General features: G+C 40.2%; 1 protein-coding gene across 5 annotated transcripts in view; it reads left to right on the forward strand.

The window, feature by feature from the left end:
• Positions 1–24,901, forward strand: part of PPFIBP1 (PPFIA binding protein 1) — a 166,474-nt gene that overhangs the window by 123,475 nt on the left and 18,098 nt on the right. For 2 of the 5 annotated variants that reach the window (XM_036252624.1, XM_036252625.1), the window contains exons 8-16: positions 3,346–3,438; positions 5,234–5,348; positions 8,696–8,757; positions 12,011–12,095; positions 14,993–15,147; positions 20,974–21,083; positions 21,659–21,715; positions 22,986–23,046; positions 23,382–23,411. In XM_036252624.1, coding sequence (XP_036108517.1) covers positions 3,346–3,438; positions 5,234–5,348; positions 8,696–8,757; positions 12,011–12,095; positions 14,993–15,147; positions 20,974–21,083; positions 21,659–21,715; positions 22,986–23,046; positions 23,382–23,411 — 768 coding nt within the window. Of the gene's footprint in view, positions 1–3,345; positions 3,439–5,233; positions 5,349–6,950; positions 6,984–8,695; positions 8,758–12,010; positions 12,096–14,992; positions 15,148–20,973; positions 21,084–21,658; positions 21,716–22,985; positions 23,047–23,381; positions 23,412–24,901 lie in introns of all 5 variants that reach the window. The other 3 variants (XM_036252628.1, XM_036252626.1, XM_036252627.1) reach the window with 3 other exon arrangements.

Consider the following 24,901-nt stretch of genomic DNA (forward strand, 5'->3'; position numbering starts at 1 on the left):
GAAACATAAAAGGCTGCAGAAATTCCTTTTGTGCTGGGGCCATGTCTTCTGTTTTGTTTCTTCGGTTGGAATGTGGAGGGATGTCATACTGGATTGCCAAATGGGTGCCCAGAGGAGAGGAGAGTAGAAATCGTTTACTTCTTCTCCCTCCCATCTTCATTTCAAACATTTATTTCATTCCGACTACATGCCATCATTGTATGAGGTGCGCTATACATATTATCCACGGTATGAAAGCCCTTCATAGATTTGAATTGAATGAAGTCTACACCATTACTGTTTTCAAAATTAAAATGTCTGTCCAAGATCTAACTATAATGAAAATCTTGTTACATGGATTACTTCCTCAATAGCAAAAGGAAATTCTTAATTTCGGGCATATTTTTCATCAAAGAACTTTTTGTCAGTCACTGGTATGAGCATGTTTCTCATTTGAATGAGACTGAGGCTCTTAGAACTTAGGAAGTTACCCAATTTCTTTCAAATTTTGCTTTTGTGCTTTCTTTAAAAATATTTTTCCTACTGTCAGTCATAACACAATAGGTGTTATGTGATTCGGTCGAGAGGTGGGTGACATGACATGGAGCTAGCTAACTCTGATACAGGGAAAGAAGTTACAGTATTTGGGGATTGAGAGGTGGCCTATACATCACATATACAAAGTTTAGGGGATGTCTTAGTCTGTAGGACAGTGGGTAATTTAGATGCGAGATGTTAACCAAACACTGGGACTAAATTGAAATAGATGTTTTATGATTTTTTTGTAAGACCCCAGAGCAACATTTACATCTCTTGCATTTGCATTTTTCTAAAACTTTTTTTTCCTTTACTGCATTCTCAATCATATGCAAAGTGATCTTGTTATCAACTTCCAGTAAACTTGACCCCTGATAATTTTCTAATAAATATTTAAAACTATTGGTAAAATGTAAAATGAACATACCCAGAGATTATGAGATGTTTGATAAACTTTATATGGACACAATTAAAATAGTCTTCATAATTAAAACTGAATTGAATATGGTCCTTTTCCTATTATTGTTTCCCTGGCTGTTTTATGAATCCAAAATTCTTTAACTTTGTCTTAGAATTTTAGGTTATTTGGGGATTAAGTTCTAAGTATATATTGGGGTGGGAGAGAAGCGTAGGTACTTCCACAGACTGGGGGTAAAAGTCTTGAAGATTCAGGATTTGCTTGTCCCAGGAATTACTTCCAGATGTTAGCAGCGCCCCCTTCTGGTAAGAGCACAGAATTCAGAAATTGAGTTTCTGCAGAAGTCTGAAAGAATTTTCTCTAGAAGGGAAAAGGGAAAGGTAACAGGAATTTTCTTTTTAAAAAGATTGAACTTCTGGTAAAAACTTAGCTGGAAATAGTTTGTATTTTACTTTTAAAGTTTCATAGTAAGGAGCTCTTTTCAGATTTTCCACCGTGAGTTATCATGGAAAGATAGATAACTTCTTTCAGGTTGGAGATTTACATTCATATATACAGTATTGCCACAGGATAATTGGGTCGTTTTTTTTGTTTTTTTTTTTTTTAAATAGAAAAATGGTCTCAATTTATAATTCTATTTTCTTCAATTGTTTCTTCTTTGCAAATAGCTACTATTTCTAAAGGAAGTGGTAAAATGCAATAGTATCTCATAGGAATTCAAAGCTGAAATTTAACAGTGAGAACATGGGGAAATATATATTTAAAAGACCAGATGGATGATGGATTATCACTAAGAACTCATATTATGCAAGGATGATTAATGGGAAATAATAAATGGGAGAAACTATACTTGAATTCTAAACTTGCAGATAAAGAATCACAACTAAACTGTTATTAAAAAAATGTCAAATAGTTCTTGACTTCATTTGTATAAAGAGAAAATAGATACCCTCTTATTGAAACATCGTATTAATAAGTAATTATTGCATAATAATGCTAGATAATACGTTTCCCCACTTTACAAGGAACACTTTAAAATACGGACAATTTAAAAGCCTGTGAGTTTTCTGGAAAGTATATTTCATTGTAGCATCCCTTTTCCTAGCCTTCATGAGGTTGTACTTAGAAGTTTAGAATAATTCCTCGTTAACAAAGTTTTATTTCTTAGAGCATTGTTCTATTTCTTTTTTTTATGGCGTTCTTGTATAATTGTGTCCTGTCGTCCGTGAGCCTGTGGCCCAGGAATGCATGTCTTGTGAAAGAAAGAAACGAAAAGCACATGAACCACTGGCAGGGCCTTTAGGGCTTGAAATAAAAAAAAAAATTCTTCTCCTTCGTAGAGTATCGAGCCCTTTTGGGGGAAGAGTTGGTATTTAGCATTCTCATTTCATTTTCCTACTCTGGGCTCTGAACAAAAAAATATAACATTATTTCTCACAATATTTAGACAGATTTTATAAGCAAATGAGTTTTTTATAAATGTGGCAGTAGGAAAGGTATCTGATTTATTTGAACTATGAAAACATTAGGATTGCAATCTTTTTTAAATACAAAATTATATTATGACACTGAATATATTTTTAAATGACAGGGCCCTTATCCATCCTCAGTTTGAGAATCTTTGGTTTAAAAGACTTACATTTTATTTTTATTTTCCCAGATTGGGTTGATGAACAATCTGTATTTTATAGACAAATGAAGAAATTGTAAAAATATTTTTACAATTGTATAAACATCTACCATGTCACTGAAAACACCCTAAAAGTAATTGTTTTACTAAAGAAAATGTCTCTGGTTTATTTGAAAAGACAGCGTCTATATAGTACATTATAGTCTAGAAATATCTGATCAATGGTAGTAATTAGCTACCTTTCTTAATTCAAATTAGTCACCTTCATTTTCATAAGCCTGTCATTTTAAGGCAGAGGCATTAGGAACTTAAAGCACTGTTTTGTTTTTTTTTTAATCCTCACCCGAAGACATTTTTCCATTTTGTTTGTTTGTTTGTTTGTTTGTTTGTTTAGATAGAGTGGGAAGGAGAGAGAGGAAGAGAGAGAGAGAGAGAAACATTGACGTGAAAGGGACACATCGAGTGGCTGCCTCCTGCACAACCCAACCAGGGCAGGGGACAAGCCACAACCGAGGTACGTGCCTTTAGGGGAACCAAACCTGCATCTCTTTGGACCACAGGCCGATGCTCTAACCAGAGCAAACTGGCCAGGGCTTAAAGCAGTGTTGTAAGTGGAAAGTTAGTTCTCCAGAGGAGACATTTGTTTTTATTTGTCTGGTCTAATTTATACAACGTTAACCTGGATTTAAGAGTGTTGATTTAAGATTTCCAAGCTGCTATTTTGGTATATATAAGTGTATTACCACTTTCACAGTGTATTTCCCTGTTTCTCTTTGGACAGGGCCTAATGCAGGAGATCAGTGATTTGAGGTTAAGAGTCAGTGAAATGGACAGCGAAAGACTTCAGTATGAAAAAAAGCTGAAATCAACCAAAGTGAGTTTTCTCAATGACAAAAATTGTTAAACCTTTGGCTCCACTACTTATCTATGATCAATAACATAAATGCAATGTGTTTTCTACTCAGTGTCTGATAAAGAAGTTGTTTTACAAGTGAGTGAAATTTTTCTCTGAGTTGGAGACCTTGATTTTTAAGCACTATTCTGAGTAAAAGTCCAGGCTTATCTCATCTGATCGAACACAACCTGTCATTTCTCTTAATTATCTAACCTCCTGTGTAAACTGGAACCGTTTTCTTGATTATTTAGTTTATCTTTTCCTATCTGTAGCTTTCTTTCACCCCTCTGTCTCTCTACCAGTCTTTAATGGCCAAACTTTCTAGCATGAAAATCAAGGTGGGTCAGATGCAGTATGAGAAGCAGCGGATGGAACAAAAGTGGGAGTCCCTGAAGGTGCGGTAGACGCTGGGGAACGGGGTCCATGGCTTGTTGCTTTCTGGCTCGTGTTGTTTTGCTGTGATGGTGTTTTTAGTGGTGTGTGCATTCATTCTGTCTGTGTGTCACCTATTTGAGGGGAAAAAAAAATGTTTCAAGGGATAGTATGATCCTTAATTTGTTTCCAGAAACATGAAATAATTAGTGAAAAATAATAAACAGGTAAATGAAAGTATTCATTTATAAATTAAATCACAATCTCTTAGACTGAGACCCAGGCTTCGTAAAATAATTGCACTATGTTCACCTGTGAAAGAATTCTGTTTCGTACCCATAGTAGACATTGCTTTCTCCCCTTGGGACTTCCATGCTAGTTAGCTGTCATGGCAGTGAATGGAAATTATTGCTTAGAATAAGCACAGTTAAGAACGGGAAGTTCTTTCCAGTGACACTGAAAACTCCCTGTGCTTGGTGTTGACTCCTCCCATAGGTAATAATTCTTAGCTTCACTGGAGAGCTGCCTCTTCTCATAGTACTCAATGTAATTAATGACTTTAGAGACTAGAAATAAAATGTTTGAAAATAAAATTATTTTATGAGAATAAAATGATATTGTTGAACATGAAGATGCATTTATAACCATCACCTAGGATTATTTTCTGTGTTAAATACAGCCAGCAAACTTATATTTGCTGAAGCTCTTTATCAAAACGAAGCTGAAAGTTAAAACATTAGTAAATAGGTAGAACAATGGACGTGGGATCTTTAATAGTAGTGAACTTAAAAAAAAAAGACTTAAAATCTGTTTTCTAAGTATTTTTTCCCATTGTTGTAGGAGATTCTGTTCTGTTAATCTTAGTGATGAGGGTGAATTATTTTGTCCCAACATTTGGTTCAAGTTGTCCATCACCTGCTGCCTTAGCCACCAATTAAGCTGTACCTTGTCCAGGGAACCTAAGTGCCATCTTGAAATGCTAAATAAACGTCAAGCAAGTCTTAATATATATTTTCCAACTTGCATTTTATTTTGTTTTTATAACACTAAGCATCTAATTTGATTATCTTTTTTATTAACTTGGTCAGATTTTTTATTTAACATAACATATAAACCTTAGGCCTACATTAGTCCTACTTACACTTTAAAAGATTTCCTTTATAATTTGGTGACAAAGAAACTTGAAGTAATGATACCATAATTGGTATACATTGGACTTTAATACTCGTCTTGTTTATCATTGCCACTGTCTGGTTTCTGAAGTTTGCGTCTAAATTCTTGTAGTTTTTTTTTGTTTGTTTGTTTTCTTCACAAAAACTAATTATTGACTTAAGAGCATATTCTCTGAATTTTCTCTTTTATTCATAATCTACTCTTTTTAAATGAATGTTATCATTTGTAGGATGAACTGGCATCTTTAAAAGAACAACTGGAAGAGAAAGAGTCTGAAGTGAAAAGGCTACAAGAGAAGTTGTTTTGCAAGATGAAAGGAGAAGGGATCGAAATTTTCGACCGAGGTAGGAATGTATTTAACATTGATTATCTTATTTTGTTAAAACCCTCTAAGATCTACGAAAGAAGCTGATGTTAGCCGATGTGTAATTTTAGCAGCAGAGAAAAGGGTAGCAGAAGCCATGTAGCCCAGGAGCACAGGCCACCCTCCGAGACTCTCCCCTGCGCTCGGGAGCAGTAAACTTCATCAGCATCTGGAGAAGGGCTCGCTGTACTCTGTTGGGTGTTTATTTCAGAATACTAAATTGTGAATTACCACCATGAGAGAGTTCCTGTCCAAACTGCAGTATAAGGGAGTGTCAGAAAGAATGAGAAGGAACCATGACTGTGTCCCAAGATTTTTTTTCTCTAAACTGAACTTGAGGCAACAGAAAGACATTAGAAACCTTGTCTGCCCTGTTGAGAGAAGAGAAGAAGAAATGCTCTGTATCTTTGGAGGAACAAAATCCATGAGAACTTCTTATCATGCCTTGAGCCCTTAACCTTCCAGAAAGCAAAGTTTCTTTTTTGGAAAAGTGCATGAATTTATCCAAACATTGTTTTCATAATTTATATTTGGAAATATAAGTGCACATAACATTGACAACACTAGGTCAAATTTAACCTTTCTTTGTTTTACAAATGATGACTGGCAAAAGCAACTTCTGATTCATCAGAAACAGAACAAATTTCATTTAGTATAGCTTCGGTACATTTTTATCTGTTAGGTGAACATTGGTATCATTATTGTCTATTCAGTGAGGGGTTTGAATTAGATTACCTCTAAAGTGTTCTTGGCTCCAGGATACTCTGGCTTTATATGCCTGTAGGTATCACAATTCTCTATCCATCAGAAAACTTAATTCATCAAACATTGAGAAAAATTGATTCCCTCCCACTCTGCAAATTGTCATATGTAGAATTGTATGTTTATAAAGGACATTCACAAATAGGTCATGCTTTTAGGATTTTAAGAAAAAATTGAATTATAGGACTTGTAGGCTAGAGGGTATGGTGGAATAGTGCTACCCAAAGTCTGATCCAAGGACTGGTACCAGTGTGTGAGCTACTGTTCCCAGTGCACAACCAAATCAACGCAGGGATGGAGAGCAAGTGCTTGGAAACGTCACAGCAATCTGGCGTTGACAGGACATCTAACTGCTCGATCGGTGGGCTCATTGCATTGAACAGGAACCACACCGTTTCGGTGTTGTTGAACTTGGGTGGTGAGTTGAATGTGACAGAAGCAATGTGCCAGGCACTGTCAGGAGGCCAGAGAGCGCACTGCAGTGGGAGGGTAAGAAACACAGCCTGTGGAAGGAGCTCGTGTACTCCATGGGCCTGATTTCAGTGTGAGAAAATCAGGGATCGGAAAGATGAAGTGATTGAGGTAGCAACTCAAAGCAAGGTCTTCTGGATTAATTGCATTAGATTCTCTTTTAACTGCACGCAAAGTACTGTGTAGAGTAATACGTCCTGAAGCCACAAAATAGTGCTTCATATTCAGTCTGTATGAGGTTAGGGTCTCTTTACTTTAGGTAAAAGGGGACAAAGTAATAGTGCATTTAAAATATTACTTATTATTGTAATGTATGCTAACTTCCAATTCAATGGGTTTTCCTGCACAGATGGAAATTTTAAAAAGAAGCTCAAAGACAAAAGTAAGGTTTTTGGTGTATTTCCATCAGCCTTTACATTCACTGAAAGTAATACTTGGACTGTTCTTTGCATGTGTTTTTAAAACATTTCTCTCACCAAAAATGTAAAGTTGCTTCATCAATAAGCTCTCCATTTCTTCCAAGTGTACAAAATAGAGGGGAAACAATAAAAACCGGGAGTACAAGATCCCTTGGCGGATTTTACCTGATTCAGCCCTTTGGCTCCACAGGAGACAGCAGGCACCCAGAGGGGTGGAGGTGAGCAAGGAGAGACAGGGTCAGAGGAGGAAATAGTGTTCACTCTCCTATGAAACCTCGGAGGTTTATCACAGTTTTTGAGGTTTATCACAGTTGAAAGACCGTTTTGAACTTTGCTTTTGCTTTCCAGTGTTTTGTAGCCCACTTTTTCACCAAGATCTACTTTAAGAGCTTTTTTTTTTAAAAGACACACCTTTTTGGTGTTTCAAACGAGACTGTAATTAGCCCTGGTTGTTTTTGCTCAGTGGTTAGAGTTGGCCCACGGACCAGAGAGTCCTGGGTTCGGTTCCTGCTAAGGGCACCTACCTCAGTTGCAGTTTGTCCCTGGCCCCTGTTGGGGTCGTGTGGGTGGCAACCAGTAGATGTGTCTCTCTCACATCGATGGTTCTCTCTCTTCCTCTCTCTCTCCCGCTCTATCTGAAGATAAATGAAAAAAAAAAGAGAGAGAGACTGTAATTAATTGCATTAAGTAATCCAGGCTGTTTAATAGACCTGGATTATTTAAGGCAGCATAAAGATAAAACCTTAAAGGGCTCCCTTCTCCAGACATTGAATTCTTAAATCAAGGAAATGTGCCTTTAAAAAAAAAAGAAAGGCAATTCCTATAGAATATACCTTAATTGAAAATGGTTATAGCTGTACTGAATGATGTATCACTCTTTTAAAAATTATCGTTGGTAGTTTTTTTGTTTGTTTGTTTGTTTTTCTCAAAAGGAGGGAGTTTTAGCTGAATTTTTTTTTCTCTTTCAACTTTTTAAATTTGTGATTTCATTCCAGGTTGACCTTTGATCTTTAGAACATTTGCTTTTTATTATTAAAGTAACATGCTTTTGTATTTGGATATCAGATTTTAAGGGAAATCACATTCATCTTACTTTGGCCTTTCTGTTTTAAAATAGCATTTGGAAATGAAGTTTATAGATGAAGCAAAGTACTTAATATCCTACTGTATGGAACCTACAACCAGCTTCTTAGCATGACTACTCATGTAAACATCACATTCCATCGGGCTCTTACCATTTGTGTCTCTAGCTCAGTTATGACTGAGTATCATTTTGTCTGCTTTTGTCATTATGTGCACTTTGTTAACTGCTTTTGCCCACTGCTTTATAGGTTCCTTTTGTGAAAACACCGTGTTTTTATTGTTATAGCACCGACATTTCATCCTCAGTGTTCTCATGGAGATTGTGTTGTTGCTTTGAGAGAGGGTAGTTAGCTCTCACTTACCCTTTCTTTCTGGAATGATGAGTATTCAGGTGACCTAGAAGGTGTTCATTTCCCAGATTTTCCCTAAAAGAGAATATGGATGGTAAATGAGCCCTTTTAACAACCAAACAAACAAAACAAACCAGTAACATCTTTGCCTTAACACATTTCAGTCTGAAGAGTCAGTAGATTCTTGTTACTGTCACACGTTAACTAAACCGGCTTCTGATTTGATGTTGTGATATTTTCAGATATTGAAGTACAAAAAATGAAAAAGGCTGTGGAGTCTTTGATGGCAGCAAACGAAGAAAAGGTATCTCGATGAAATTTAAATACTTATTTGGATGTATTATTGCACCATTTTGATCAGTCCTTGTCTTGAGACATTGCAGTTTGGAAGGACACACCCTATACACTGCTGGCATTAGGGCCAAGCGTCCCCCCCTCCCTGCCCACGCGTGTCCACTGTCAGTGGTCACAGTTGTGTGGCCGTGCGTAGGAATGGAGACCAGCAGCACCGGCCCCACTGAGAATCCCCCTCCCCACCCCCATGAGCTCAGAAAATGTCTGGGCTGTCACATCAGTTCTTTACGTTCAGGTGACTGGATATAAGGGATGGAAGTTCTGGGCTACTGTATGGACCCCGAAGGAGGGAGCCCATGACAACTTGAGCTTCGTGGTCATGTTTATTTTCTTTCTTCGTATGTATTATTTCCTTCATACTCCTCACCTCTTTCCCATCGGAGATTGTCTCTGCTCTCCTGAGTGGTGAGATACTGGGAGAGAGGGGCCCGGGCACCATGGAGGTGGCCCAGTGCCATGTCTGCAGGGGTTGGTTCCTCGGGTTGTTTCTCCTCACTTCCTCCTGCTGGGAGCACCAAGAGCAGGGTCGCAGGTACTGCACGAGGAAAGGTGTTCTTCCCAGCTCTCCTGCCCAGCCATTCAGCTCCTGTCGTCAGAACTGCTCTCCCCTCGTGTCCCTAAGTGAATACAATAAGGAGGGATTTTCCCAAGAAAAGAGTAATTTCAAGGAGGTAAAAATCAAGCAGTGCCAAAGAACTTTGTTTTCTCCCATCATAAATTTCTTTTTCTAATTCTTGCCTACTCTGCTTTACTTGTCGATATGTTTTTGCCTTTCATTCTCTTTGTTTCTTATTCCATGAAAGTAAAACTCATTGTCTTACCCAACCAACCAGATATATATATATATATTCTTTTTGCTAGTCTTTCCTACTATTGAATACAAATAAAAGTCCTTAGTAAGCTGCCCACAGAGATTTTATTGGAAAAAACAAATTACTGAAATGCATTTTGTTTTCATTTCTCTCCCTCAAGAAGCAACAGTAACAAACAACTCGCAGTGTTGAATGGGGGCTTGCTGGATGCTCAGCCTGCTGTAGGTGCTCCATGAGTGGCATAGCTTCTTGGTGGTTTCAGGCTCAGAGAGGACCTATTTGAGCAAATTCTGAGGAACAGCAAGAGTTGTTCACCAGGAAAATGAGGGCTTTTAGTCAAAGGATCCATGAGTGAAAGCACGTTTCAAAACCACGGCTTCAAACAGCCCAGTGCATGCTGGGAAGGTTCTAGAACACGAGATACGTGCGGAGTGGTGTATGAGGCTAACAACAGAGCTGCAGTGAATGTCAGGCAACCTCGTATGCTGGGCTGATGCTCGGGGGTCTGAGGCTGTAGGCGTTGGGCAATGACAGAATTAAGTCACTGTTTGGAAAGCTAACTCTAGCAGCAGAGTGGAAGCAAGGGTAAGGGAGGGAGAGTAACGACAGAACAATTGAGAAGCTGTTAAAATGATGTAGGTGAGAAATGAAAAGGGGTTGAAATAAGGTAATGGCAGGGCTGTGTTAAGGAGGGAAGATATTTTACAGAAATTTAAAGGTTGAGAAGATTTTAAAATTTTTGGATTTGAGAGTAAGTTTCTGGTTTGGTCAGTAGGTAAATGATGGTACCCTCCAAGAATTAAGTATAGCCAAGCCAAGGCAAATAAGGAGCTTCATTTAGATACATTTAATTTGCCCTGGCTGGTCTGGCTCAGCGGTTAGAGCATCGGCCCATGGACCAAAGAGCCGTGGGTTCAATTCTGGCTAAGGGCATGTACGTTGGTTACGGTTCAGTCCCTGGCCCTGGTCAGGGTCATGCGGCAGGCAACCAGTCAATGTATCTCCTTCCATTGATCTCCCTCCCTCCCTCCCTTCTTCCTTCCCACTCTCTCTAAAGATAAATGGGAAAAAAATTTTTATACACACACACACACACACACACACACACACACACACGTATCTCCTTGGGTGAGGACTAAAAAAATAGATACATTAAATTTGATGTGTTCATGGGACATCCAAAAGGAGATTTCTCATAGAAAGTTGAAAATAAATCTAAATTTTAGGATTAATATAGAATTATAGATTGATGAGGAGTGAATCTTGTCAATTTTAGGACAAATATATAGTTAATTGTAGATTTGTGGAGGCTACACTATAGTTGATGTATCAGTTAGCTTTTGCTCCATGACAGATCACCTTTATTATTTCTCATGCTCCTGTGGGTTGGCTAGGTGGCTCTTCCGGTCCGGGCTGGCTTAGCTGATCCCTACAGTTAGCCCATGGCTGGGATGGGGCTGGATGGTGTAGGATGGTGTGACTCACATGTCTGGTGATTGACAGACTGGTCTAGGTTGGCCCCAGCTGAGATGTCTCTTCTCTAAATGGTCTCTCATCTTCTAGTAAACTAGCCTATGCCTCTTCACATAGTGGCCTTTGAGCAGCAAGAGAGGGCAAGCCCCAGTGTGCAAATACTTTTCCAGCCTTTGCTAAAACCACATTTCTTGATATCTTATTGGCCAAAGAGGGTCACATGGTCAAGCCCTCCACAATGAGGGAGGAGGAGCTAGGGGGCTCGTTTTGTATAATCCACCACAGTGAGAGCATGGGAGAAGAGAAGAGGGCAAAACTGTAATGCTCTATGTTTTATAGTCTGGGTTGGGTCGATAGTGGGGTCATAGAAGTAGAATATTTAGCTGGACAAAGGATTTATAAATGAAAATGGAAGAAAAGAAAGAGTCGAAAGGAAAGTAAAAAAGGAAGGGATGAGTGGAGTCAATCAAGTGTAAAATAGAGGTCGAATTAGAAAAAGGATAACAGTGCTCATTGTTTTTAGTAAATAGGTCTCTGGTGAGTAATTGAAGGGAGTGTTTTGAGAGGGGAAAAGCCGATGGTGATGAATGACAGCTGATAGAGACAGCAGTTGTAGATCTGTTTTTCAAGATTAGACATATAAGTTAGAGAAGAGAATAATTAAAGTGATCTTTTTTCTTTCTTAGTATCTTATTTCTTTATTTTGTTTTTATTTTTTAAAGATGGCAACCGAAGGATAGGATCTTTAAATTTAGGGATGCACGTAGAAAAATTGTTCTAGATATTCACAGTTTTACTGAAGTTTAGAAGTATTCTTTGAATAATGTAGATAACTCACAGCTACTTACTTTCGTGTTGCAATTACTTTTACCATTTTAAAATCATAGTATTAAAGATGATCCTTTATTTTATTAACAGGATCGGAAAATAGAAGATCTTCGACAGTGCCTGAACAGGTACAAGAAAACGCAAGATACGGCGCAACTGGCCCAAGGTAAAAAAGGTAGCGTAGCTCTTAATGTTTTTCTTCTTAACTTGATTTTAAGTGAGTATGATCCTTTACATTTGGCCTCAATTTCTTTTACGGCACGTACTCATCATCCCAAATTAGATAGCTCACTCATCCATCCAATGATGTGGTCGGCATCTGTTCCCACCTGCACGCCTGTAGGCTGAAGAGCGCGCTGTCGATTGGTTGTCAGGAGGAGCCTCCCCGAGGAGTCCCGGAGACAGCATTCCAGAGACAGAGCCCAGCAGTGGGGTGGGGAGGAATCGGTGTGTGTTGACGCAGTAAAAGCCCAGTGTGACTGGAGGGTAGTGATCAGGGGAGAGAGTGAGATGGGATGATAGAGGTGAGTACCGACAGGTCATGCCGGTGAGGAGTTTCGCTCTTACTTGGCTCCAGCGATTCACTGAAGGGTCTTAACAAGTGGAAGACATGGTCTTTGTAACAAATAGGCCACGGTGGGAGGGAGCAGTGCTGGAAGGAGGGAAAACTCTTTAAGAGACTCTTGCAGTACTCCAAGAGGAAAGTCTGATGGTACTGACTGGAAGTGTGTTTTGGTGTTAGAATCAGCATGATGATGCATTGAATTAGATGAGGAAAGTAAAGAAGAGACAGAATCAAGAAAGATCTCTGTCTAGAGCAACTAGGTGGAGGATAGTTCCATTTACCAAGATAGAGAAGAAATGTTGGAATGGTTAAGGGGGATTGTGTTCAGCTTTGAATGTATTAAATTTTTTTTAAAAAGCCTGTAAAACATCTAAGTAAAGAGAGTTATACAGTTTGTTGTATTTATTATTTTACCTATAGATGTGCCAGTTAGTTGTCCTTGAACGTGGAAAAGCTTTGGGAGTCATTCAAAACGTATAAAAATGTTATAGACTTTAAAAGTTCTCTTGTTCATTAGCAATGCATAGATGGGGTTATTTGCTGTAAAAGTAAGCACTGGAAATTAACAAGTCTTTCGGCCAATACTCGTTCATTTTGAGATTTTAATTTTAGTGAGTTTACAAAGAAAATCGTGTTTTGGACCAGAATATTTTTGGGGGGAGGGAGGGTCTTCTTTTTGTCCATGGTACCTGGCATATATTAAGACTTTATAAATATCTGAATGAGCAAGTATGCTTCAAGTAGGCTTCTAATTATCATTGACTTATGGCAATTCTCATCACTCTGCATTTCTATATCTTCAAATAAGTCTCTCTTAAGGAATATTGCAAACTTGTAAGTAGTTAGGTTTTTTTTTTGTTTTTTATCCTCACCCGAGGACATTCTTGCATTTATCTGCAGATAGAGCGGGAGGGAGAGAGGGAGGAAGAGAGAGAGAGAAACACCCATGTGAGAGAAACACATCAACTGGTTGCCACCTACACAACCCCAACCGGGGCCTGGGACAAACTGCAACCAAGGTACGTGCCCTTAGCGGGAACTGAACCCGGGTCTCTGGTCCATGAGCCGACGCTGTAACTGCTGAGCCAAACTGGCCAGGGCGCAAGTAGTTAGTTTTTACATAGGTACAGCATGTAAAATATTGTTTAATTTTATGAAATCTCAACACTGTAATTTTTATGTTTAAAAAACAAGGAAGAACAGATTATAAAATATTGCAAAAGTGGAGTTATAATTGCAGTTATAATTACACTGCATGATCACCATGGACATTTTCATGCATTTCTTTCTAGTGTTTCTTCTAGGCATATACATGTGTAGCTAAAAGAGGTAGTTCTAAACCATATGCAATAGGATTTTTATCAACCATTCAAAATGATGTCCTGGTCTGACAAAGAGTTATTATGTAAACTGATTTCTCACTAGGATTTATATTTATTCAGTTAATTCTCATACAATTCTAACACTCAGATTCTAATAAAATTAGAACACAAGTTTAATAACACCTAATTTAAGAAGCTATCTCTAGTTTAATACCTTTAAACAAGTATATGATGTATCATTTCTCTTCAGAGATTAGAGTTTTAAGCATCATTCTTCTGTTTTTAAAAAAGGAGTGTCTGGCATGGTTGTTCAACCCTTAGTCCTCATTGCTGGGGATGTGTAAGCATCTGATTGTTGCTGCTTTGCTGGATCTGTGGTTGCTTTTCCCCATTACGTTGTTCTTTCTGCTTTAAAATTGAGGAAGCAGGAAAAAAGATCCCTCTGAGGGATCAAAGGTCGTTCTCCGTTTTCTTTCCCTTCTGTTTTTCAGGAGGACAGTGGTGATGGTGACGGAGTTGTTTAAGTGGTGACCCTGTTGCTGCCCAGAAGCAGCTCCTTGTCCCACTGGTATTCCTCAGCCTGGTTATTTCTGAACTGAAATTTGTGTAAAGCCCCAAATTTTGAAACAAAATTACAGGAAGTTTGTTGAACTGAATTAATTTTTTATTTCAATCTTGTGAGTCTATGATTGCCCCTATTTTGTTGTTGTTGTCATTAATCCTCACCTGAGGATATTTTTCCATTAATTTTTAGATAAGTGGAAGGGATGGAGGGGGACACACACACACACACACACACACACACTGATTGGTTGCCTCCCACATGACCCCGACCAGGGCTGGACATCAAACCTGCAACCCTTGACTGGGAATCGAACCCTTCAGTCCGAAGGCCGATGCTTTAACCACTGAGCCAAACCCGCCAGGGCTTATTGACCCTATTAACACCAGTATCACTAAACACCCCGATCAGTACCACTCTGGACACTACGTGGCCCCGACGCCCCTGCACCGCAGGCGCTCGCGGTTTAAGGAATCGTTCCCTGGGGCCCGTGTTGTTGGTTTTCAAGCGATGTCAGAAGTTGACTTTGATTTTTTGAGGATCAGAAAAATGTTTATATTTACTATATTTGTGATCCTTCTTCCAAAAGGGAAATATAAGTGAAAATGTGTATTTTCCCCCAGGCCCAGAGGCTGACTATGACGAGCTGCTCACTTCCAGTTCCATCTCCACTTTGCTGGACGCGCAGGGATTCAGCGAACTGGAGAAAAACCTGTCATCCACGCCAGTGACGGGCTCTCCCAGTCGTGACCCCTTTAACACAAGTGTTCCCGAAGAGGTATTTATAGACTCTCAATCTTTTCCTGCGGGGGAGACCGTGTCACTGAAAGTGAGAGTGCCGTGGACAGCATGCGAGATGCGGGCTTTCTGTCTCGGCTCCATCACCGACTTGGTTTGTTCTGGCAGCTTTTGTGTCCTGCGGGTTTTTGTATGAAATGGGTGTTGCTGTTTTTTCCTTCCCTTTAACAAATAAATGCCCAGGGCCATGTCAAAATTGCTTATATAATTCAGGAAAAACATAAGAAACCCTTGGAGATAGATGTCATCTTAAATATGGAATTACAATCTGCATGTTAAATAATGAGTAGGGAATAAATGAAGTGGAGACGAAGTAAGATTGTATAAAGCACCTGAGTTTGGTTTTTTTTTAATCCTCACCCGAGGACATTTTTCCATTTTTTGTTCAGATAGAGTGGGAGGGAGAGAGAGGACGAGAGAGAGAGAAACATCGATGTGAAAGGGACACATCGAGTGGCTGCCACCCGCATGACCAACCAGGGCCGGGGACAAACTGCAACCGAGGTACATTCCCCTAGCGGGAACCGAACCCGGGTCTCTCTGGACCGCAGGCCAACGCTCTAACCACTGAGCCAAACCGGCCAGGGCTCCTCTGACTTCTTTACCTTTGGAAGAAGCCACTGGAGGGGAACAAAGTCTCAAACTTATTTACTTCACTCTCACATCAAATTGCTACTAATACCTTTTTCTGTTATCTGTTGTACCCCCAAACTGTGTCCTGAATGACAACAGTTATCTTGCTGATGAACCTGCCGTTTGGATAGTGCTCAGCAGGACCGTCTGGTCTCTGCCCCACTTGGCAGCAGCTGGATTGGCGTGGAGGCTGGGGGCTCGAGCCATCTGAAGGCTGCTCGTTCCTCTGCTGCTAGTTGAGGCTGGTGGTTGGCGGGGACCTCAGTGGAGGCCCTGGCTGCAACCACCGCATGTGACTGCTTGGCGTCCTCACAGTATGGTGGCTGCGTCCTGAGGATGAGCATCCCAAGGGAGGACTAGGCAAATTTGTATCACCTTCTATGACATGTCTCAGAAGTCACTTAGCATCTCTTCTCCTGTAGTCACTGGCTCACCCAGATTCATGGAAAGGGAACGTCCATCACCTCTTGATGGACATGTGGCAATATCACATTGTAAGGACATGTGAGATGGGATATATTGGTGCAGCCATTATTTGGCAAATAAATCTGCCCCTCCACTCTCTAGCTACAGCAGTTTACTTCCCTCTCCCATGCACAGTGTACCCAGCCCCTCTCCAAAGAGCACTTGGTTTCATTCCAGTTCAGCATCAGCATCCCAGGAACTGGTCCAGATCGGGTCAAGACGTAGGTGAAGCTCCTCAGGTGCATCTCCTCAGGTGCATCTCCTTGGGCACAGCCTCTCGGGTACCATTCTTTTCGACTTTAAGAACTGGGAACTTGCCCTGGCTGGTTTAGCTCCGAGGTTAGAACACCGACCCGTGGACCAAAGAGTTGCGGGTTCAGTTCTGGCCAAGGGCACGTACCTCGGTTGCAGTTTGTTCCCAGCCCTGGGCAGGGTCGGGAGGCAGCCAGACAATGTGTCTCTTTCACGTCGATGTTCTTCTCCCCCTCCCCCCTGTCAGTCTGTCTAAAGATAAATTGAAAAAATTGTCCTTGGGTGAGGATTTTAAAAAATTTTTAATAAAAAAAAAAGAACTGGGAACTTAGGGGACGAGCAATTTTTAATAAAAAAAAAAGAACTGGGAACTTAGGGAACGAGCTATCTGTCCCCACACACCTGACGTGCAGTAGCGGGGTAGGTATAACATGACCGTACAGGCACACTCACTGGAAAGGGGGGAAACAGGGCACATGGGTGTCAGTAGTCCATAGCAATTCCAAAATCCAACCAGGTACGTGGTGTCAGCTCCCCTATTAGGACTGAGTCCTCCGGGTTCCTGGTTCCTTCTTCTGAGTCGTCCTTGCTTTTCCACGAGACGGAGGCTGTATTTGCAGACAGTAGTTTTCTGTAGAAATGTCCATAGGGGTCCAAAGCCTTTAATTTTCTCCTGCCTCTGTTCCTTTTAGTCTAATTCGGTACGATATTTTAAACACTTGAGATTTCTTATGAATCGATTTGTTATCCACTCCATTAGATAAAAGCATATCCACAAATATCTTCACAATAAGCCCTTCTCTACCTTAGGTTCCCTGTAAAGCAGCCGTGGGATTTCCTTTATTTTCAGAGTTTTAGATCTCTTTTTTTATCCTCACCCAAGGATACATATTTATTGATTTAAGACAGAGAGAGACAGAGAGAGACAGAGAGAGAGAGAGGCGTTGATTGGTTACCTCCTGTGAATGCCCATGGGCGTCAAACCCGCACCCGGACGACGCTCCGACCAGCTGACCCACCTGCCAGGGCACCTTTTAGATCTTTGTTAAGAGTTCGGTGAAACAGCACCACCTTAGGTCTTCCTGGGGTCTTAACAAAGCCACACACATGTCTTCATTTTAAAACTGTTTTCCTGACAGCACCCTGAAACCATTTCTTAATTTTAATGGAATGTGCTGTCTGGAGAGACTGGGCATGGGAAACAGTTTTATTTTTTAACCAAACAACCTCGGCTTCCTTACATTTAACAGTTTCTTCTTTGGTCCTCTCTCCTCTACCATTTTCTTATCAGTAATGAAAAGAAACCAAATGGTATCTTTACTTTTTATATCTATTGCTGGTAATTATATAATGAGAAAATGAAATTTGAATCGAATGAAATAAATTCAAGGAGAAAACAGTGAACACTTCTCTTTTAAATATAAGCGAGGGATAAAATGTGTCACTAACGCGGAATGAGCAGGCGGGGAATGGGTACAGGGGAGGTACCGCACAACCAGATGGCTGTAATGAACACTCTGTGTGGTACATTTGAAAGTGCTAAGAGAGTACTTCCTAAAAGTTTTCATCGTGCCCTGGTCAGGTGGCTCGGTGGATTAGAGCATCAACCAAAAGATTGTGGGTTTGATTCCCTGTCAGGGCACATACCCAGGTTGTAGGTTTGATCCCCAGTCAGGGCTCCTGTGGGAGGCAACCAATGGATGTTTCTCACATCGATGTTTCTCTCCCTTGCTCTCTCTCTAAAAATCAATTTAACAAAAAATAAACATCTTCAGGTAAGGATTTTTTTTTTTTTTTTTTCAGTTTTAAGTGTAAAGGAAAACCACTTTCTTGTTTTTTAGTTTCTGAGGTGATGGGCATTGACTAAACTTATTGTGGTAATCATTTTGCAGTATAACTCAAGTCATTATGTAAACCTGGAACTTATACAGTGCTGCATGTCTATTACATAGCAATAAAATTAAAAAAGAAAGGAGTTAGTTATAGAATAAGAAATGCTTTAGAGGGAAGAATTCCCTAATTGTTCAATATGTTTATGCTGAAGGGAAAAGTCACTCCCGCCAGGTACTGAGAGCTATGTCTACAGAGAGAGGCTGCAGTCGCGTGCAGGATACGCTCAGATAACCTCCATCCTTAAAAACATCTTTGCTAGTACATTGGAGTTTTTTGTTTTTTTTTTTATCCTCACCCGAGGACATTTTTCCATTTTTTGTTCAGACAGAGCGGGAGGGAGAGAGAGGAAGAGAGAGGGGGAGAAACATCGATGTGAAGGGATCGAGTGGCTGCTACCCGCATGACCAACCAGGGCCGGGGACAAACTGCAACCGAGGTTCGTGCCCTCAGCGGGAACCGAACCCAGGCCTCTCTGTACCGCAGGTCGACGCTCCAACCGCTGAGCCAAACCGGCCAGGGCGTACATTGTAGTTTTAATGAGAGCTTTTTTGTTTGTTTTTTGTTTTTTTTTTTTATCCTCACCTGAGGACATTTTTCCATTTTTTGTTCAGATACAGTGGGAGGGAGAGAGAGGAAGAGAGAGAGAGAGAGAGAGAGAGAGAGAGAAACATCGACATGAAAGGGACACATCGAGTGGCTGCCAAACTGCCGGGGACAGTCTGCAACCGAGGTACAAGCCACTAGTGGGAACCTAACCCGGGTCTCTCTGGACCGCAGGCTGATGCTCTAACCGCTGAGCCAAACCGGCCAGGGCTTTTTAATTTGTAACAAGAACGATTTAACGAGGATTGAGCGTGTTCAGCCACATTGTTAAAGAAAAGCCAGGAGGGAGATTTAAGTTTGGATTTAAAGCCCTGAAGTTTGAAAGGAAATAAAGAAAATCAGTCTGCTAGTAGAGCTATGTATTTTTTTTTCAAGATTAGGAACCCAAGGCGATAAGAACTTCAGGAAGCAGGGATGATGGCTAAATAAGTTGCCCATTATAAATCATAAAGTTTTGAGCTGAAAAAAAAAAAGATAGTGAAATAATCTATTTTATAATAACATGACTTGTTAAAGAACAAAATTTGACTGAGTAAATTTAAAAGATCCTGTTGGTTTAACTTAGCAATTCATGGATCCAGCAGCATCCAGTCTGGGAGATAGAAGGTCCAAGGAGCTTCTAGAATGACAGGCTTTCTGTAGAAGGGAGCACTTGCTGATTGGTTAGAGCAGGGTTCCGTTCCTTCCACGGAGCGAAGGGACATCTCGGAGCCGGCTAGGTGAGTTGTGGGAGCAAGCAAGTACTGACTGGGGACCTAGGCCTTTCCTTTCTGGGAGAGCGGAGCACAAGTTTGCGGACCTGGGGCTTGGCGTGAGCCACGCCATCTCGGGCCCAATCTGGTTACTTTAACAGACGTCACATTTTATAACTTTTTATAGTGTCAAAGGATGAAACCACCACTCAGTAACTGCAACAAAAATCTCAAAGCTGAATTTATTGATTTAAGTAAGTGAACTTCGTTGGCCAAGGACATTCTCTCCAAGCTGATGGTATGTAGGGTTTTTAGGATGCTTGGAGCTCAGGGATTGGTGGACTTTCAGAGACAGGAATGAGTTGGCTGCAGCCGTATGTGGTTATGAAGGTGAGACTGTTGTTGAGTGGGTGGTATTTAGAGGTGTGTTTGCTGGTGTGATACCTGACTGGCTGACTTTCAGAGGTGAGTCACAGATTGGTTGACTTGCAGAAGTGAGCCATTTCACTGAGGGCGAGTTTTGTTCATTGTTTGTTTTTACTGAAATATTCTTTAAATATTTGTTTGTTCAGGATGTGTCTACAATCTAACTGTTCTATGGTTGTCAGAAATTATTGAAGACCAGAATATACAAATGCTTTCACAGAATCCATCCTTAGGATACACAAGTCATTTGTTTGGGAAAATGTATTGTGCATTTTTTTTTATTTTTGCTGCTGTAATATTGTTACTGTTAAGCCAAGTGTTTTAAGTGGTGTAACCACAAAGTACATTATAAGTTGTTTTAATGATGCTTTTCATCAATTCTGTTCATTGAAGTTAGCTTGTTCACACATAGAATAATAACTGGTGGGACCAACATCCTATTTTAGACTAGTAGTAGAAACTGAAGTGAAAATAGTGCTTTGTTTACAAAACATTTTTACCCAAATCTCATCGTAAATCAATGCAGCCCTGTTACATAGCCTCGTCATTCTCATTTTACAGAAGAAACTGATGCCCAGTGAGGTGACTTGCTTAGGCGAGGGTGTCAGAGCCAAGATCTCAACCAGGGCTCAAAGCCGTTATTATTTACTGTTAACTTATTTAACGGTATTTATTATGTCTTACTCATAATATTCAGTGTCTTATTCAGGACCAAGTTAAAAAATTACCTTCCTGCAGAATCTTTTCTCTGATTTGCACTTCTAGGTGTTTATAACCTGAATGGTGGTTACTCTGTGGCTTTTGTTTTGTTGGATGGATTGACTTTCACTTTATGTTTACAGTTCTACAGCTTGCAGGTTTCCAGCCCTGTGTCAGGACCGTCACCGAAAGGCTTGGAAACTTCCGAAAATGCGAAGTTGCCTCCTAAGCCAGAGACTTCATTTGAGGAGAAGTATGTCATTTATGTCCCAACATTGCAAATATACATGTTTGGAAAAGTAGATCAAGCAAAAGCAAGGGTGCTTTGCATTTCTTGTCAGACACGACATTTTACCCAGAGAAGCAAGAAACAGCAAGACGTACACTGGGGACCCACACTCTGTTTTGGGTCATTGAGATAAAAGTGGTGAAGCCAGAAGTGATTGGAGATGAGACTGAGGACATGTGGTGGTCAGGTTAGGGAGGAAGTCTAGGGAACTTGAATTTTGTGTCCGTGGCCATGGGTGGCCATCAGAGGGTTGCCAGCCGACAGCAGTCCTGTGCCTGCGGCTGTTGGGACAATGGCTGTGAAGGAAATAGGACATGGGTACAATAGCTTTTGCACAGGCAGATAGGATTCTGGGAGAACATATTTCCAAATTAATTGCCTAATCTTACAATTAGACAAAAAAAATCAAAAGAAAGAAAAAAATAGCTTCCCATGCACAGTTGTTGGTTTTTGACAATTCTGTTCACTTAGCATATATATGGTCTTTTTCTTTATGAAGTGCATAAATACTTTTTTTTCTTTTTTTTTTTTAATTTTAGTGATGGAAAAAGGATCCTTGGCGCTGCTGTTGAAATCCAATCGTGTGATAATCTTCTGTAAGTTTTAAGTTATTGAATGTGAAAGATGTGATTGGTCCTTGGGAGAGAGGAAGCTCCTGTTACACTAACAAGAACCAACGTTGGAAGCGAATGACTCTGAGGCCGGAATTAATTAGTGCAGCTGTGATGATTAAGTGGGGGTGAGGTGAAGGTGGGGGGCTCGAAGTTAACACAGACACGCTTGCTCATTTGTCGCTGCCTCATGCCACGCGCCTGTAGATCTTCAGCCTTCTCCTCCAGTTGTCGTCTGAAGCCCAGTGCCTGCCGTTTTGTTTTCATGCTGACACTTTAAATCTTGCAGAAAAGAATCGCAGAGAATGATGCGATGGCTCGGAAGGCTGCGTTGGGTTTCATGCACTTTCAAATCGATAAACTGACCTAATATCCATGTTTATCCAAGTTAAAGTCTGGATTAAATTAGGGAAATCTGTTTTTCGAGCAGTACTCAAAGATGAGATCTTCGTTCACCATTATCTTTTACTTTATTTGATAGCAGACATGTCTAGAAACTTATTTACACAGAAGTACATGACACATGCCCTTTTAAAAGTGTGTTTGTATATTTATATTGTTCTGTTTCTGAGAGCAAAAGTATAACTTTTCTCTCTCTCTTTTTAAACTGGTCACATATCCTTGCCTTCCGTTTTAAGCAGGACCAGTTCCGTAGAACTGAATGCTAACTGTGTGAAAGAGAAAGTCTGTGGATGTTTACCACGTCCCTTTGCCTTCACCAGGATCGCAAATGGATACATGGACAGCAGCAGGGAGTCCTCTGCTGTGCTTTGATCAGAACTGTAAAATGTAGTGCTCTCAGACACAGAAAATCGATTCCTTTGTGCATTGAAAAGTAAAATGTTCATCCTTTATTTTAATTAGAAGGATTATATATAAATAGTACACGAGCACTTAAAAAGTTCCCTACGTCGATGTGTCCATGCAAAGGATCGAGCATGAGGCCATGGAAAACACTGGTTTAAATGTTCAAATATTGACATCACAGGGATAGTCCTAAGTGTTTTTCCAGCTACTCAAACATGTGCAGGACATTTACAGTTATTGGCAGGACAGCTAACCACCCCTGCTTTTAAAAGAACTAAATGTTATAATTTACTTAAGCACATAAGTGACTGCCGGAATCCAGATTTTCCTTTATTACCAGGATTCAACCCACACACGATTTGAGTTTCTTTCCAAGATATTCTACTTAAAAACAGTGGCACCAGAGCCACTTATTATTAATTCTAATTATTATTATTGTTATTTTTAGAACCTCAAGTCTGCAGAAGTCTAGCAGCCTGGGCAATCTGAAAAAGGAGTCATCAGACGGGGTTGGTTCTGTGTTTTTTCTGTCTGTTACCCTGAGGAGAAAATATTTAGGGATCTTCATCTCTTCCCACTTTGCAAGTAAAACTCTTCCGAAGAGCTTGTGGTTTCTCTGACGGAAAATTATTAGATACCACGGTTAAGAATAAGTATGATAGGAGGGATTGAAAGTACATAAAACCAAAAATAGAGACTTGAATAATAAAGCATTGTTGGAAATAAATGAAACTAAGATTTTAGAGCTAGGAGATATATATATTAATTTATGGAATTGTATGTGACAAATTATGAATATATAAGGGATTCCTATAACAATCTTAACTGTTATTGTTTTGAACAGGAAAAGGAGTCTATTCAGAAGCCTTCAGAGGTAATCTTTATGTCCAGGTTACAATGTAAACATGTTACAGACTTCTAACGCTTGTATGATTGCTTAAGTGCCTCTAGTCAGCAATAACTCTCAGAAACACGCTCAATGAAAGAAGCCAGACGCAAAAGATCGCATGATATGATTCCATTTATGTGACATATCCAGAAATTCATGGAGACAGCACGTGGATTGGTGGTTGCCAGGGGTGGAGGGGAGGGAACAGGGAGAAGCTGCTTAATGGTAAGGGGTTTTACCTGAGAGTGATGGAGGTGTTTGGGGACCAGATAGAGGTGTTGGTTGCACAACATTGTGAATGTACTAAATGCCACTGAATTGTTTCCTTTAGAATAGTTGTTTTCATGTTATATGAATTTCACCTCCATAAGTTATTGGAGAAACAAAAAGAAAATGCCAACTCTCAGTCACGCAGTTTAACGTTCTTAGTGATTGTAGGTGGGCTTACCTAGACCTCACAGAAAGCCCTTCTTAGATCACCAGCGATGTACTCTCTACAACCACTGTCCATCCACAGCAAACATTTTGCTATTTGAAAGACATTACCGAGCCCAGCCAGTGTGGCTCAGTGGTGGGGTGTCAACCCATGCACGAAGAGGTCACCGATTCGATTCCCGGTCAGGGCACATGCCCAGGTTGTGGGCCTGACCCCCAGTGGGGGGCATGCAGGAGGCGGCCAGTTGATGTTCTCTCTCGTCGATGTTTCTATCTCTCTCTCCCTCTCCTTTCCTCTCTCTTTAAAATCAATAAAGAAAAAAAGAAAGACATTGCCAAGATGGGCTCCGGTTCTTCTTTCCTCTGATTTTTGGTCATTAGTTTCATAAAGGTTACCATCTGGGAGACAGGCTGCTTCCAGATGCAGGCTCTTGACTGTTGGCTCTCAGCGCCCAGAGTCGTAATGTAGCCACAACTGATGAAGCACAGACCATGGACACGGCTGTAATTAAAGTCATCCTCTGTTCTTTGTGCCTTGCCAAGTCAACAGTTGAATAATTTTGACATCAGTGTTAAGACAGATATTAGTGCCATTAAATTGTGGCATCTGTAGACTTCTAGTTACTATGACAGTGGATATGTAGGATAAAAGAACCTACCACCTTAAAAGCTTTTATCTATCCCCTTGCTCTGTTCTATACCTATGAAAAAAAGAAAAAGAAAAAAAAAAACAGAGGGCAATAGATGTTAGAGGAATGAGAACATCCAAACAAAAGCATTGTTGTAGAATACTGCGGCAATATAAAAGACCATGTTACTAAAATTGCTGATTAAAAGAACCAGAAAGCTAAAAAATAAACAACATTGAAAAGCATAATTTAATCACAATTTAAGTTCTGAAATATGGTAGAAATCTGAAGTGGCTTCTGAATCAGCCAAGAAACGTTGAATTATAGTGAGTTTCATTTTTGTTAAGTGTATCTGACTGTATTGCGGTCTTTGAAAATTGTTGATCGAAATTTGGTAACTCCCAGGCAAGA

Source organism: Molossus molossus, unplaced genomic scaffold, assembly GCF_014108415.1.
Source record: "Molossus molossus isolate mMolMol1 unplaced genomic scaffold, mMolMol1.p scaffold_m16_p_10, whole genome shotgun sequence".
Classification (NCBI taxonomy): Eukaryota; Metazoa; Chordata; class Mammalia; order Chiroptera; family Molossidae; genus Molossus; species Molossus molossus.